This window comes from Solanum tuberosum, unplaced genomic scaffold (genome assembly GCF_000226075.1).
Source record: "Solanum tuberosum cultivar DM 1-3 516 R44 unplaced genomic scaffold, SolTub_3.0 scf00840, whole genome shotgun sequence".
Taxonomy (NCBI): domain Eukaryota; kingdom Viridiplantae; phylum Streptophyta; class Magnoliopsida; order Solanales; family Solanaceae; genus Solanum; species Solanum tuberosum.
Window position 1 is genome coordinate 28,626 of NW_006239755.1, and position 14,688 is coordinate 43,313.

General features: G+C 33.4%; 2 protein-coding genes across 4 annotated transcripts in view; one reads left to right on the top strand and one right to left on the bottom strand.

The window, feature by feature from the left end:
• LOC102583963 (receptor-like protein 12) overlaps nucleotides 1-1,670 on the top strand; it is a 2,645-nt gene extending 975 nt beyond the window's left edge. Inside the window, exon 2 of the mRNA XM_006367568.2 lies at nucleotides 3-1,670. Within this exon, the coding sequence (XP_006367630.1) occupies nucleotides 3-1,623 (1,621 nt within the window). The 3' untranslated portion in view covers nucleotides 1,624-1,670. The remainder of the gene's footprint in view (nucleotides 1-2) is intronic.
• LOC102582862 (vacuolar protein sorting-associated protein 2 homolog 3-like) overlaps nucleotides 1-12,026 on the bottom strand; it is a 25,455-nt gene extending 13,429 nt beyond the window's left edge. The window contains exons 1-11 of one of the 3 annotated variants that reach the window (XM_015305544.1): nucleotides 11,917-12,026; nucleotides 11,610-11,654; nucleotides 9,825-9,859; nucleotides 9,587-9,637; nucleotides 9,341-9,454; nucleotides 9,177-9,248; nucleotides 7,693-7,764; nucleotides 7,502-7,582; nucleotides 6,682-6,717; nucleotides 6,505-6,560; nucleotides 5,140-5,392 (exon numbers count right to left, since the gene is read on the bottom strand). In XM_015305544.1, coding sequence (XP_015161030.1) covers nucleotides 5,341-5,392; nucleotides 6,505-6,560; nucleotides 6,682-6,717; nucleotides 7,502-7,582; nucleotides 7,693-7,764; nucleotides 9,177-9,248; nucleotides 9,341-9,454; nucleotides 9,587-9,637; nucleotides 9,825-9,859; nucleotides 11,610-11,654; nucleotides 11,917-11,950 — 648 coding nt within the window. In that variant the 5' untranslated portion in view covers nucleotides 11,951-12,026 and the 3' untranslated portion in view covers nucleotides 5,140-5,340. Of the gene's footprint in view, nucleotides 1-5,139; nucleotides 5,393-6,504; nucleotides 6,561-6,681; nucleotides 6,718-7,501; nucleotides 7,583-7,692; nucleotides 7,765-9,176; nucleotides 9,249-9,340; nucleotides 9,455-9,586; nucleotides 9,638-9,824; nucleotides 9,860-11,609; nucleotides 11,655-11,916 lie in introns of those variants that run through there. The other 2 variants (XM_006367565.2, XM_006367564.2) reach the window with 2 other exon arrangements.
• Nucleotides 12,027-14,688: the final 2,662 nt, after the last annotated feature.

Here is a 14,688-nt window from a genome sequence, read left to right on the forward strand (position 1 = left end):
AGGTCTCTTAGTATCCTACATTTGAGTAATAACTCTCTTAATGGCACTATTCCTTCTTCATTGGGGAATTTGAGCAATTTGTTTGGTTTGTATCTTTATAATAATCAGCTTTCTGGCTCTATTCCTGCAGAAATAGGTTACTTGAGTTCTCTTACTTATCTATATTTGGGTAATAGCTCTCTTAATGGATCTATTCCTGCTTCATTTGGCAATTTGAGAAATCTGAAAACTATGATTCTCAATGATAACAATCTCATTGGGGAAATTCCTTCATTTGTGTGCAATTTGACATCACTGGAAGTGTTGTGTATGCCGAGAACCAATTTGAAGGGAAAAGTTCCGCAATGTTTGGGTAATATAAGTGGCCTCCAGGTTCTAGTGATGTCACATAATAATCTCAGTGGAAAGATGCCTCCATCTATTTCCAATTTAACGTCACTACAAATTCTAGATTTGGGCAGAAACAATCTGGAGGGAGCAATTCCACAATGTTTTGGCAATATTAGTAGCCTCCAGGCGTTTGATATGCAGAATAACAAACTTTCTGGGACTCTTCCAACAAATTTTAGCATTGGATGTTCACTTATAAGTCTCAACTTGCATGACAATGAACTAGAGGGGGAAATCCCTCGGTCTTTGGCCAATTGCAAAAAGCTGCAAGTTCTTGATCTAGGAGATAATCATCTCTATGACACATTCCCCATGTGGTTGGGAACTTTACCAGAGCTGAGAGTTCTAAGATTGACATCGAATAAACTGCATGGACCTATAAGATTTTCAGGGGCTGAAATCATGTTTCCTGATCTTCGAATCATAGATCTCTCTAGCAATGCCTTTTCGAAAGACTTACCAAAGAGTCTGTTTCAACAATTGAAAGGCATGAGGACTGTTGATCAAACAATGAAGACACCAAGTTATCTAGGAGGTAGATATAACTACCAAGACTTGGTAGTTGTTGTAACGAAGGGATTGAAGCTTGAAGTTGTGAAAATTTTGTCTTTGTACACAGTTATCGATCTTTCAAACAACAAATTTGAAGGACATATACCTAGTGTTCTAGGAGATCTTATTGCGATTCGGGTACTTAATTTATCTCATAATGGGTTGCAAGGCTATATATCACCATCACTTGGAAGTTTATCTGTACTGGAATCATTGGACCTTTCATTTAACCGCCTTTCGGGAGAGATACCACAACAACTTGCTTCTCTTACGTCTCTTGAATTCTTAAATCTCTCCCACAATTATCTCCAAGGATGCATCCCTCAAGGACCCCAATTTCATACCTTTGAGAACAGTTCATTTGATGGTAATGATGGATTACGTGGATTCCCCATTTCAAAAGGTTGTGGCAATGATCCTGTGTCGGAGACAAACTATACAGCTGCGCTAGAAGATCAAGAAAGAAATTCTGAATTTTTCAATGATTTTTGGAAAGCAGCTCTGATGGGCTATGGCAGTGGGCTATGTATTGGCTTATCCATAATATATTTCTTGATCTCAACTGGAAATCTAAGATGGCTTGCAAGAATCATTGAAGAACTGGAACACAAAATTATCATGCGAAGGAGAAAGAAGCAGCGAGGTCAAAAGAATTACAGAAGAAGAAATAATCGCTTCTAGACAAGTTACCAGTAAAGAAGAATTTGATTTCAGAACTTCAGGTATTCATGCTAAGCTTTACACTAATGTTTTTTAGTTTATTCTAACAACTAATATATTAGGTTTTATGCTTTTTTTATATAAACAAAATACTTATTAACGCTTGGTACGAATTGCTAGTAATCAGTTGGAAACTGTGAGAACAGAGGCTAAAAATTTATAGTTGTGTGGCTCACTTTCTTATATTTTTAGATGCCAAGAATAAGAAGACATTGGCGTAATGGATTTGGTTCTTCCTATGTTGCAACTTATGATGTTGGATTTGATTTTTAGTTTTATAAGCTTTCCATAACTCGGGAAAATGTAATATTATGAGTTTTGATGATATACAATAAATGTTGTGTGTATTGAATGATGTGTTTGCATTTCTCGGATCAATATAACTCACCTTAAAGAATCTAAGAGAGCTGAAGAATTAATGGAGGAAGATATTTAACGTGTGTAGAAGAAAGAGAACTAACAAGGAAGAATACGTAACGATCTTGGGCTTAACTGGTTAACTCACACCCAAAGCTAGTTATTGAGGTGAGAGAGGCCATGTTTTATTTTTTGATAAGGAGAGCCTTGACGTAACTGGTAAGGTTGTAGTGGATAAGGTAACTTTTCCTGTTAATGAATTTAATGATCATAACAGAGATGTGTTTAAAATTTCTGTTGAATTAGTTTGCAACTAGTAAAATTACCCGCGCTTCGCGCGGAAATTTAATATCATAGAATTTATAAAATAATACTTAAAACCTATCAGTCATTAAAACTAAAACACAATATTATTTTCAATACAAGATTACGTAGTAACAAACATTAATAATGTAAAGGAAAATGAAAATTATTGCATCTTATCATTTATTCTTAATAACATAAGCATAAATTAATGACTATAAAAATACATACCAGGATCTGTAACATAAGCAATGGTGTCAGTGAGCCACGTAACACACAAATATTTAATTGTAAAGAAGAAGGAGAAGGAGAAGAAGTAGTAGTTCGCAACTCTTCATTAAAGTTGCAACTTTTCATAAAAGTGACAACTTTTCATAAAAGTCGCAACTCTTCATTGAAGTCGCAACTCTTCATAAAAGTCACAACTATTCATAAAAGTCACAACTGTTCATAAAAGTCGCAACTATTCATTAAAGTCACAACATTTCATAAAAGTCACAACTTTTCATGAAAAGGGAAGGCTAGTTTTGGAAATAAATAAATTAAAGGGGAATTCTGATTTGTGGTGGCGCCACGTAGGCGGGCATAAGGTTCTCTTTTATATATATACTAGTAAATGGGCCCGCGCTTTGCGCATTTAGAATATTCTTCTTTAAAATTTATTAGAATAGAACTTTTCTTGTATTTTGATGTTATAGTATTTTTATATAAATCTGTTTTTAAGAGTATAGAGGTTATTCAATTGTAGTTTACCATTTGTTTTATTAAAAGAAAAGACAAAATTACAAATCATAACACTATTTTCTCTTAGTTTACATAATTTCATTTTACAGATTCATTAATTTGCTTTTGAAATTTTACAATGGTTAGTTTATTTTTATTATTTATATGCATGGTTACATAGTGTCTTTAATTAGAGAGTCAAATAAATATTTTTCTCAATTTTCTTCTTTGCAAATTTCGTTAGTATAACACTATCAATTACTTTCAAAATGTTAAATATTTTTTTAATATATATATATAACTAATGTGTTTATCAAGAGCAAAGGTTCCATAATCATTTGATATACCAATAAGTAATATGTAGTCATTATGTGTTTTAAAATTAAAATGCAATTTTCCAAAATCCAAATTTCATATGTATTATAGTTATGATAGTGTTTTAGAATTGAAGTTGTGCACAAACAAAACATTAAGGGTCCAAGTAAGGGATAATGGGAAAAAAGTTCAAAAAAGTACTTTGGTGTGAGATAATAGTCATCATTGTGTATCATATAATTGTATAACAATAACTTTACAAAAACATAAACAACAAAGTTTAAAACATGTACTCAAAAACAACAATTAATATCATAAGCATAAATTAATGACGGTAAAAAAACCAGGATCTGTAACAATAAAATGAAACAAAACGAAAAAATCGAGCCCACTAAATGCACAGTGTCTCCTTAAGAATATCATTCCCCTCTAGTACCCGAGGTTTAAAGAAATAGATCCTCTCAGGATGAAACGTTTTTATTTACCAATGTAATGATACCAAAACAATAGTGTTAGTGAACCACTAAACAGGATCAAAGTACATAAATATTTAATTGTACAGAAGAAGAAGAAGAAGAAGTAGTAGTTCAGAATCAAATATTTAACTGTGCAGAAGAAGAAGAAGAAGTAGTTTAGAATTTTCATTGTTTTAAAATGAGAGGAAACTCCTCTATCTATAGACAACAAATGGTAGTGTGAACAAATGCTTAATGTGTCTTACCAGAAAGGTCATAACTCTTTGAAAAAGTCACAACTCTTCGAAAATGTCACAACCTTTCATAAATGTTACTCCCTCCGTCCCTATTTACTTGTCCATATTTCCTTTTTTAGTTGTCCCTATTTAGTTGTCCATTTTGACAAATCAAGAAAGGACAACAAATTTTTTCCTATTATACCCTTATTTACACTTCTTGAAAATTGTAAAAGTGTATGTTGTTTCCCTCCAATTTATTTCACTTGAATTCAAATAAGTGGTTGTAATTTTGAAGTGAAAAGTTGTCATAAGGGTAAAATTGTAACTTCACTGTGCTAATCATTGTTGCCTTAATCTGTGTGCCATTTCTAAAGTGGACAACTAAAAAGGGACGGAGGGAGTACTAGCTTCTGGTAAAAGTACAATGGACTAAAAGTTCAGTCCTCCAAAAATAGACGGCCACGAAATGCTATGTCCCATTCCTTTTTCGAATTAAGTTACATGCATCGTTATCTTAAAAGATGTTTTATATTATTATTTATTATTAAATTTAAACCGTAATAATAATTTTTTTTTTATAATAAAAGTCACAACTTTTCGTGAAAGGCTTCGGAAGTGTCACACCCTTTCATAAAAGTCGCAACTCTTCACAAAACTCACAACTTTTCATAAAAGTCACAACTTTTAAAAAAAAGTCACAACTTTTCATGAAAGAGGAAAGCTAATTTTGGAAATAAATAAATTAAAAGAGAATCCTTGTTTGTGGTGGTGCCACGTAGGCGGGCCTTGAGTTCTCTTTTATATATATATATTATATATTATATATGATATATGATATATGATATTTGGAGGTCTTAAATTGTACAAATGCACATATGCTCGTGAAAGAGCATGACTATTCTTAGGCATTGTCGAATGTTGAAGGGAATTGCTTGTAACCCCCTAAACAATATACCCTATATTGGTGGGGGTTAGAAGGTATAGTGAAATAATCGAGGTTCGCATAGGTTGCTCTGCAAACCACCATTATTAAACAAAATGCACACACACTAGCACATGTGAGTAAAAAATTTAATGACAAGAGATGAAAGAAACTCACGCCAAGATTGACTTTATCAAACAACAAATACATTGTTTGTAGCTTTTGGACAACCATTTATCACTCAAAGAAGATCACGGATTGATGCATTACATCATTCTTGGAACAAAATTATGTACATAAAACTTACAGGAATCATGTTTTGTGTGTGGTGAAACTCCACAAGGACTAGTCCAAGATACCGAGATCAAGGATTTCTAAGTGCAGCCAATCTCTTCTCCAGTTCATCAATCCCCGAACTGCCAGCATGAAAGCACAACAACAAAATGTATATGAGCGAGTTAATGAGATCAAAGAGCATGGAAAAAGCACTTCATACTAATATGATACGATTATTTACAGGAAGAAAAGAAAAATAGAAAACCGAAACCGCAACATACTTTATCTGTTAACAAGCAGTGCACTCAAGATGTCTAGTAATTTTGCTCAAGGATACAATAGTACTTGAGTCAAAAATTAGTTCATCATTTACCATTATTGCCTAGTTGTAAATTGTAATAGCTCCTATTATGTATTCCGTTTTAGTCTCTTAATTCTCCTTTTCAATTTTTCAAAGTAGCTCAGACAAAGTTGGCCTACAATTTTTGTGGTTTTAATTGTTTCACCAAATTGGTAAGTTTGAACTGCCGAGAGCTTGTTAAAGATTACACTCGATTTGTTGAGCTTGGTGAGATTAAACTGATAGCTCAGATCAACTGCTCCAACACCAAGATAGTCGAGTGAAGACTAGCACCGCTTTTAACCTGGCTCGCAATTTCTGGCGAAGGACGCATGTTAGTGAAACCAAGCCCGATAGGTTCGTTTGTTTCGAATAACTGAGAAATATGTTGTTTCTAGCGTCAAAACTTGGTGGATATTTGAGCCTCTTCCTACTATCCTTCTCCATTAAAATACCAAACTTAATTCACCAACAGAATTTGAACCCATGTTGTGTGCCTACCACACATTCTTCTTCGTTACACTACCTTTATTGTTAAACCAAAGCCCTATTAGCCATAAAAAAAAAATTGTAACTGTGGTATCCGTGTCATATTGCATGCACCTCGACTAATTCCACGAGATCCATGTCACCTCCCACCACTAACATGTATCATGTCACTCTGTCCACCGAAGCTAGAACAGATGGGAAGAGATCACCTAGTGTTTTTGTCTCTGTTGGGATTTGAACTTGAGACTTCAAGGTATTCAACCCACATCATTGACCAGTAGGCCACAACCTTGGGTGCACTTACTTATTTATTTATTTATTTATTAGTGGCTCCATATGTTTATCTCGCGAACAAGCATGTGAGTGAAGGAAAAGGGAAATAAAGTAAGAAAAAAACCATATCAGAAGAAAGTGAAGACGAACCTGCTTGATTCCTCAGTCCTTTTTCCAGCAATTTTGCCCTTGGGTGCCGCTGACAACTGTCCAAATTAAAACACGGGATCTTCAATTTAACACGGTAATTGTCGGAACCCAACTCCTTTCCTTCTTGTAAGTGAGAATACTGCTAGTTCCAATCTGAACCAATAATGAAAAACTAACCTGTGAGGCAACATCAATTCCAATTTCATCAAGGACCTGCAAAAATAAGACTGAGTTAATGTGCAAGAATCCGATAAGTAGGCGGGACCATGTGTATACAATATTTTTCTTTGGTAACGGTGAATGTGTATAGAAATTTAGTATATACATATTTTAATGCACTTCAATAATTATTTGATTTCAAGAAAGAATAATCCACATTCAATCGTCATTCCATTTTCAATGAAAATACATATGCAATATAAGGTGCAAAACTTCATCACCATTTGAATCTGAGATCCAGGGGTCCTAAATACACTCTACTGAACCTCTAAACAATTAAAAAGGTCCAAAATATACCCGACGCAGCTTCCACCTTTAGAGTGAGGGACATATTTGGACCTTTTTTATTTTCAGGAGTATATTTGAGATAAAATATAACGTTGGAGGCTTTTATGAGCTGATAGATTAGCGAACAACATATATAAGACAAATCACAAATGTTAGGGGCACTTTTTGCCATTTTCCGTAAAAAAAAATCCAGAATAATACACTCTATAAAGAAGACAACGATCATGAAGACACCCATAATGACATCGCGACTATCGTTTATTTACTAGGTGACCGATGTCTTTGATGCTTTGGTTTTCACAGGAAAGGATAAGGGTTCCCAAACTTAGTGCGAGTTTTTATGAAGACTTGCATCACTAGAGCAATCAATACGTAATGGATATTTTCAATTAAATCAACTACTAAGATAGCATAAAGTAAATACACATTGCTTGGTGCACATCCACTAACTATTTTCAGTCATTACAAAATGGGGATTTTAAAAGCATACCTGATTTGTCAAATCTTCAGTTTCCTCTTCTGCTTCGTCATCATCTATAGCATCATCTATGGCATCTGACATCATTTCAGTCTACATATACGAACACCATACTATTGAGTTGACTTCTAATAATCTGAGTGGACATGAAGGAGCTATGCTTTTATTTTTAGAATCAGTAGATAATGTGCAATCAGTCTTACCGTCATATCCAATTGAGCTGATTGCCTCTGGAAATCTTGCATCACCTTCGCTTGCTTTGCAGGGTCCATTTGCTGCATTGAGTCAACTGATAATTATTAAAATTTAGAAGGAATGATGGAGACTTCACATACAACACAAATGCCGTGTTTTAATGAGTAATATGAAAATAAACCAAATAATGGAGGCAAGAAGAAAAGGAACAAAGAAAAGAGGAGTCGAGAAATACGGAAGGATCAAACTGCTAGTCCCAATATAACCCACATCTTTAATTTATCCACAAGGAGCTAAGAGGGTTCAAGAGAACGAGAAGTAGCATCCCACCAACCAGTGAAGAGTGCAGGAACCCTCTCATCATGAGATCCATCTCCATGTATATGAAGATGAACACAACAACAACATACCTAGTGTAATCCCACAAATGGTGTTTGGGGAGGGTGGGGTGTACGCAAACCTTATCCCTACCTTTGTGGGTAGAGAGGTTGTTTCTGATACACCATCGGCTCAAGAAAGATGATTTTTTAGAGAAGTGCAAGAGTAAAAAAGTTACGATGAAAATATTAAAAAGACAGAGAAGTACTGACATCAAATAGTAAAGAAAACCAAAGAACAAGAAAGGACAATAGTAATAAAATAAAATTGGAGAATAAGATAATGCTAGCACAATAGTGATAATACTGGCAAGGGAGTAGATAGGTGCTCCAGGCTTGACCCACGCTCGACCATTGGAAAGGGAGAGATCGCTCGACTACATACTAACCATCTACCCTAATCTTTGACCTCCATGTCTAGGGCCATGTCCTCGTTAGCTCAAATGTGTCTTGTCGTGTCTAATCACCTCTCCCCAATTCTTCCTCAGCCTACCTCTCCTTAGACCTATCATTGTCAACCTCTCGCACCTCCTCACTGGGGCGTCTGTGCTTCTCTTCACAAGCCTAAACCATCTCAGACTCACTTCCCGCATCGTATCCTCCATGGAGGCCACCCCACCTTGTCCCGTATATCTTCATTTCAAACCTTGTCCCTCCTAGTATGCCTAAACATTCATTTATGCTACCTTCACCATTTGAATGTGAGAGTTCTTGATTGGACAACACTCAACCCCGTACAACAAGGTTGGGCTAACAGCCGCTCTATAGAACCTACCTTTAAGTCACAGTGACACATTTTTATCCCATAGGACGCTAGATCCGAGCTTCCATTTCATCCACCATGCTCCAATACGATGTGAGACCACCTCGTCAAGTCTCCCCATTTCCTTGAATTATAGCCACGTGTGTATGAAGATGAGTTAATATTTCATTCTTTTTTTAAGAACAAAAACAATAGAGATTTTTTTTTATGTTTCATTCTCTCATACAACAACAACAACAACAAACCCAGTGCAGTCCCAAAAGTGGGTGTGGGAAGGATAGAGTGTATGCAGATCTCTCAAACAAACAAATGGAAATATTAAATTAGATATCATGATCTTTTGCCATCAAACCTTATTCATAGCAGTCATAGCCTTAGTGGCTCCTTTCATGCCTGCAGCAACCGAAGATTGGGCAGATATTGCCTGCAATGGGCATTAAACTTTTCAGATGCATCCGTAAAAGAGGAATGAGTAACTGAAATAAGTAAGCATGTAACATGGACTTGGAGGAGTACCTGTGTGTGAGTCGCTATACCTCTCATTTGAGCCCGACTACCTTGCAAGTTGGCTATTTGCTGTCTAAGCCTGATTAACTGACGTGCTAGAACTTTTGTTGCTGTCTGAAAATGCAGAGAGAAAAGCAGATGACACATGAGTTCCAAATGATATAGTACCATCTGAGTATTCAGCTGTTACTTAAGCAGCAACATGATAAATTACAACTGCTAATTAAGTCTCCAGGGATGATGCTCGAGACCCACCTCATTTCCAGTTTTAGCAGTCCTTTTTATTTCAGCAACAAGTTTTTTTTCCTGTTCCATGAAAGAAAGAAATAAAAATATCTCTTATTGATGTGATATCATGTGAAGAACCATAAGTAAAGGAAGTGTGATATATATGAAAAGTTATACTAGCTCTAAAATCGCAAAAAAAGTGTATCTCATGAACACACACTATGCACTTTGAAGAACAGTCATTAGAAACAAGATCTGGACGTACCTCTGATTGTAAAGCAGAAATTTCCTTCTCAATACCTACATCACAATATTAAAACTAAAATAAATTACTCAACAGTTACTTACAAGAAGCACTTGAACACCAAAAAGAAAATTGTGGATATCAGTGTGATGATCTTCCTAACTTGCCCTCTATATTAACAGAGATTGTGTGCATCTTCTGATGGGAAAGAAATTACAACTTATTAATGAATTATTACCATTTGAAATCCCCATTCTCAGAACGTGGTTTAACCTACATTACCTACAATTGAACATCATCTCATCCAGTTCCCTAACATGTTAAAGCTAACATAAAGTTGCCCAAGTAGAATGGATGCCATATGTATATTCATTTGAAAGAAATGGGTAATGAAAGAAATTTGTCCATAGTTACAAAAAATGTGTAAGCCAATCCAGGCAGTGGACAATTTAGTTCCCCCCATCCCCAAAGATACTTTGCACAAGAATCTAGCAATTCACTATTGAAGATTTTACTGTATACCCCAATCTCTAGTAGACACAATAATGAATTTCCTAAATGCAAACGGTAATCCAGCCTAAACAAAGATCAAGAACATCTTTTACATCCTTGTGCAAGTATAAAGGCCTTGGTTGAACGTAATAACACTGTTGTGGCACCCAAGGGTGTGGCCTAGTGGTCAATGAAGTGGGTTGAGAACCATGAGGTCCCAGATTCACTTCCCAGAGGAGGCAAACAACTAGGTGATTTCTTTCTTATCTATCCAAGCCTTGGTGGATGAGTTACCCATTACATGTGCTAGTGCTGTGTAGAATTAATCAAGGTATGTGCAATGCAAAGAAACTATGTTTATCCAAAAGAAAATATTTAGCACGGTTGTCATTTATGATACAAGTAGCTACTGCGGAAGACACTTAAAAACAAAGATTCAAAAAGACCTACGCTTGTTTGGAAGACCTTCCAAAGGCTTTCGTGTGTGTGGATGTTGAGATCAGTAAACTTGTTAAATCCTCTGCCAGCGAGTTACTCTATTTACTCCCTAAGCCTGTAGAGTCACTGTTTATCTCACTTGTATACCTCAGGTTTACAATAACATTGCTTTCTTTTCTGATTGGAATTAATAATACTTTCTATCAACTATCCAAACCAATATTGGTATAGCTCATAAAGCCCCCAAAATATCATCTAGTACCAATGACCTAACAATTTAATATCATATCAACTGTGTCTCAATCCAAACTATGCAGGATACAATATAAGTTCTTTGTATTTAGAGTATTCACATCATAGTTTTGACTATTTTTACATTGGTCATGCATCAACCAACTGCAAGCCTCCTCTATTATAACTCCCCTTTGAATTTTCTATAACATATATATACAGTGGCAGATGTAGCTTATTAGCAACAGGTTAACCCGAACCAACTATTTGGATACAGAACATGGATATATGTGTGTGTGTCTCTGTGTGTGTGAAACCACTAAAATTTTAACAATATTTCATCCATTTCAATTTGTTTGTCTTACTTTTCTTTTAAGTCCGTTTCAAAAAGAAATGTCTCATTTATTTTTTGGCAACTCTTTAATTCTAATTTTTCACGTGACATGTTTACAACAACAATAAGATTCAAAAGTGTTTTTTGCTTTCTTAAACTCTGTGTCCAATCAAAACCCGACAAACAAATTGAAACGGAGGGAGTATTATATACATATACATATAGTTCAATTTCGAGACAATGGATGTCCTATGATCTCAATGTATCTTGTACCAGGGGAAAGGAGGATCAAAAGTGTAAAATAGTTTTACCTCTGGTAGCATGAGTCAGTTCTCTTCTACTCTCCCGAAGCGCCTCTGTCATAAAAAAAAACAATAAAAATCATATCTTTAGCTCAATATTATGAATGATCAAACACCAAGAATCATAAAAACTCAAATTTTGTTAAGAGTTTCCAACAATCAATCAACTAACTCTCAATCCCAAATCAGTCCCACAAACCTTTACCCCTACCTCAAGACAATCCTAAATTAGTATACATATGTATTCTACGGCAGCAATTACGTAAACAAACAAAAACATCGACTTGTGATGAAATTTAGAAGTTAAAAATCGAACCTTTGGCATTGGGTTTCTTGGAAAAGATGTTCATATTGATTGAACCAACAACAGATTAAGATAATGGGAAATTGGGACTCTGCGTCAGAGCTAATAATTGGGAGAGAAGAATGGAATTTGTACCTTTTGATATTTTTAACTCAAGCAGAGGAGAGGAGACTTCTTCTTCTCTTTTTCTCCAAAACCCCAAAAGTTTTGGTTATTACATTAGTAAGCCACAAAGTTCAAAGGTTACTTAAAAATATATTTATCTTGTATTATTTGATCACTTACTGAATTAATAAAAAAAAAAATCATTTTACGCCTACAATTGATATGACCTTTGAATGTCCATACTCCTCCCCTTTTACTAACTGACTTTTCTAAATGTCCATACTACCCTTACATTATCAACATTTATCTTTTCTTTATATTTATTTTTAATCTATATAACAATTTTTTTATTAAAAATAATTAATTTCATCCAGAAAAGAAAAAATATTGAGTGAGAGTATAATTTAATGTCGTTCTATAATAAATTCAATTAACAGAATAAAAAATAATATTATTAATTTTAACGGAATTTATTATTATGTGATAACTATATAAATATATTTTGATGCAAATAATGAAAAATAATTAATAAAATAAGGATATATTTCATAGCAATTTCCTAAAAGATATCTATTTATATTGTAAAAGAATTAAATTCTAATTTTAAAAATATTTTATTAATGACAATCAAGATTTATTTATCTAAATAGAAAATAGAGAATCAAAGATATAACTAACTACATAAAATGCGTCCTTTTAACTTGGCTTCAATTGTCATCTACGCCTTTCAACTTTGAGTGTGCATAATTAAACACTTAAATTATTTATATATATAATTGAACAAGTAAAACACACATTTTACATGAGATACACTCGAAATGATTTGTATAATGTAATGTAGGACACATATTATGGTATGTATAGAACGTGTGTGCCTATGTGATTTTATACAAGTTTAACTGTCTACTTGTTCAAACCCATAAATTGGAAGGTATAAATGTCAGTCGAGATCAAGTTAAAGAGCACGTTAATATATTATGTCTAAGAGATAAGTAAAAATAAGTTATAGAAAATGTATATATTAATAATTGGGAGAGAAGAATGGAATTTGTACCTTTTGATATTTTTAACTCAAGCAGAGGAGAGGAGACTTCTTTTTTTCTTCCAAAGGCCCAAAAGTTTTGGTTATTATATTAGTATGCCACAAAGTTCAAATGTTACACTTCTCTCCCCTTACTGTCTCATTTTGCTAGTTGATTAGAATTATACAATTATTAATATATACATTTTCTATAACTTATATATGTACTCTCTTGAGTTTTTGGCTAAAATCATCCTTCAACTAAGACTCAAATCTAATGTACATTCTCTCATTACCTAAGTGAACAAAAAACATCCTTATACTATTCAAAAAATTATAAAAATCATTCTTCAGCCTATTTTTTGTCAAGAAACTGACTGAATCAATATTTTAATTTGATCACATCTTAGCCATGACGAGAAGATCAAAGTTACCCCAAAAAATAAGGATATGAATAGAAAACTAATCTTTCATTTTCAGAATTTAAATTTTGTGTGTTGTTAGTTTATATTTTTCTTGCATCATCAAGTCAATTCACTTGCAACAATGCATAAGTCTTGAATAATTTATTTATACAGTATGCTCCGATCATCAGAAAGATTATGCAAAAAATTCATTTTAAAAATATCATGTCCAGCTATTTAGAGATTTTCTTTAATAAATCAGTACATAAGTACGTTATATACAATATAATTCAGATTTTATGCAATGTACATGAATGCTGAAAATTTAGTAAAATTAAGTGGGTATTTCATTATGAAAATAAATAAAAAATTACTTTATTTGAAATTGAAGTTGTGTTTGACCAGTTTTTCTACAAAGAATATTTAGAATTTGGATATGTTTTGTCAGAACATGAGTTAAACATACATTATTTCTAAAAATTAGAAAAATCACCTAATTTGACCAACTTAACCGTGTGTATATATATTCATTCGAGTTGACACGTTTTATTGTTGTTGTCGTGAGTTTCTTAGAAAAAAAATAGACATTGGATGAATCTTGCAACTTTTGGATAGTGCAGTGATTTTTTTGTTCACTTATATAACACAAGGATGTACTTTAGATTTAAGTCATAGTTCAGAGATGGTTTTAGCCAAAAACTCTACTATGTCCATCACATATTAGATGGGCATTTTACTAAAATATTTGTCTCATATTACTTTGATCACTTATTAAATTAATAAATTAATTTTTTCTCATTTTATGCCTACAATTAATATGGCCTTTGGAAGTTTAAACAAATTTTGAAGATTCAAAAAATAATAATTTAAAAGACGAATTAATATGAACAAAGGGCAAAATAATAAATTAATTAATTTATTAATAATTTTTTAAATATCGTGTAAAATAAAAAATGTTCATCTAATATGAAACGGATTAATTATGCGGATTTTGATTTAAAGTAGATGAACAATGAATATGCAATGATGCAATGTTTGATTTGAGGTATACAAACAATCAATCTCCCACATAAAGACAATATATAATATAATATTTAATCAGTTGAATTAAGGGGTTGTTTAATATGATTTGGAGATAAAATATTCATGTGTTAAATTTTGCATAACTTATACTATATTTTTAGTGACTACGCATAAAATTCGACAGCACATACCATGTTTAGTTAGCAAAAAAAAACAATCCCACATAACTAA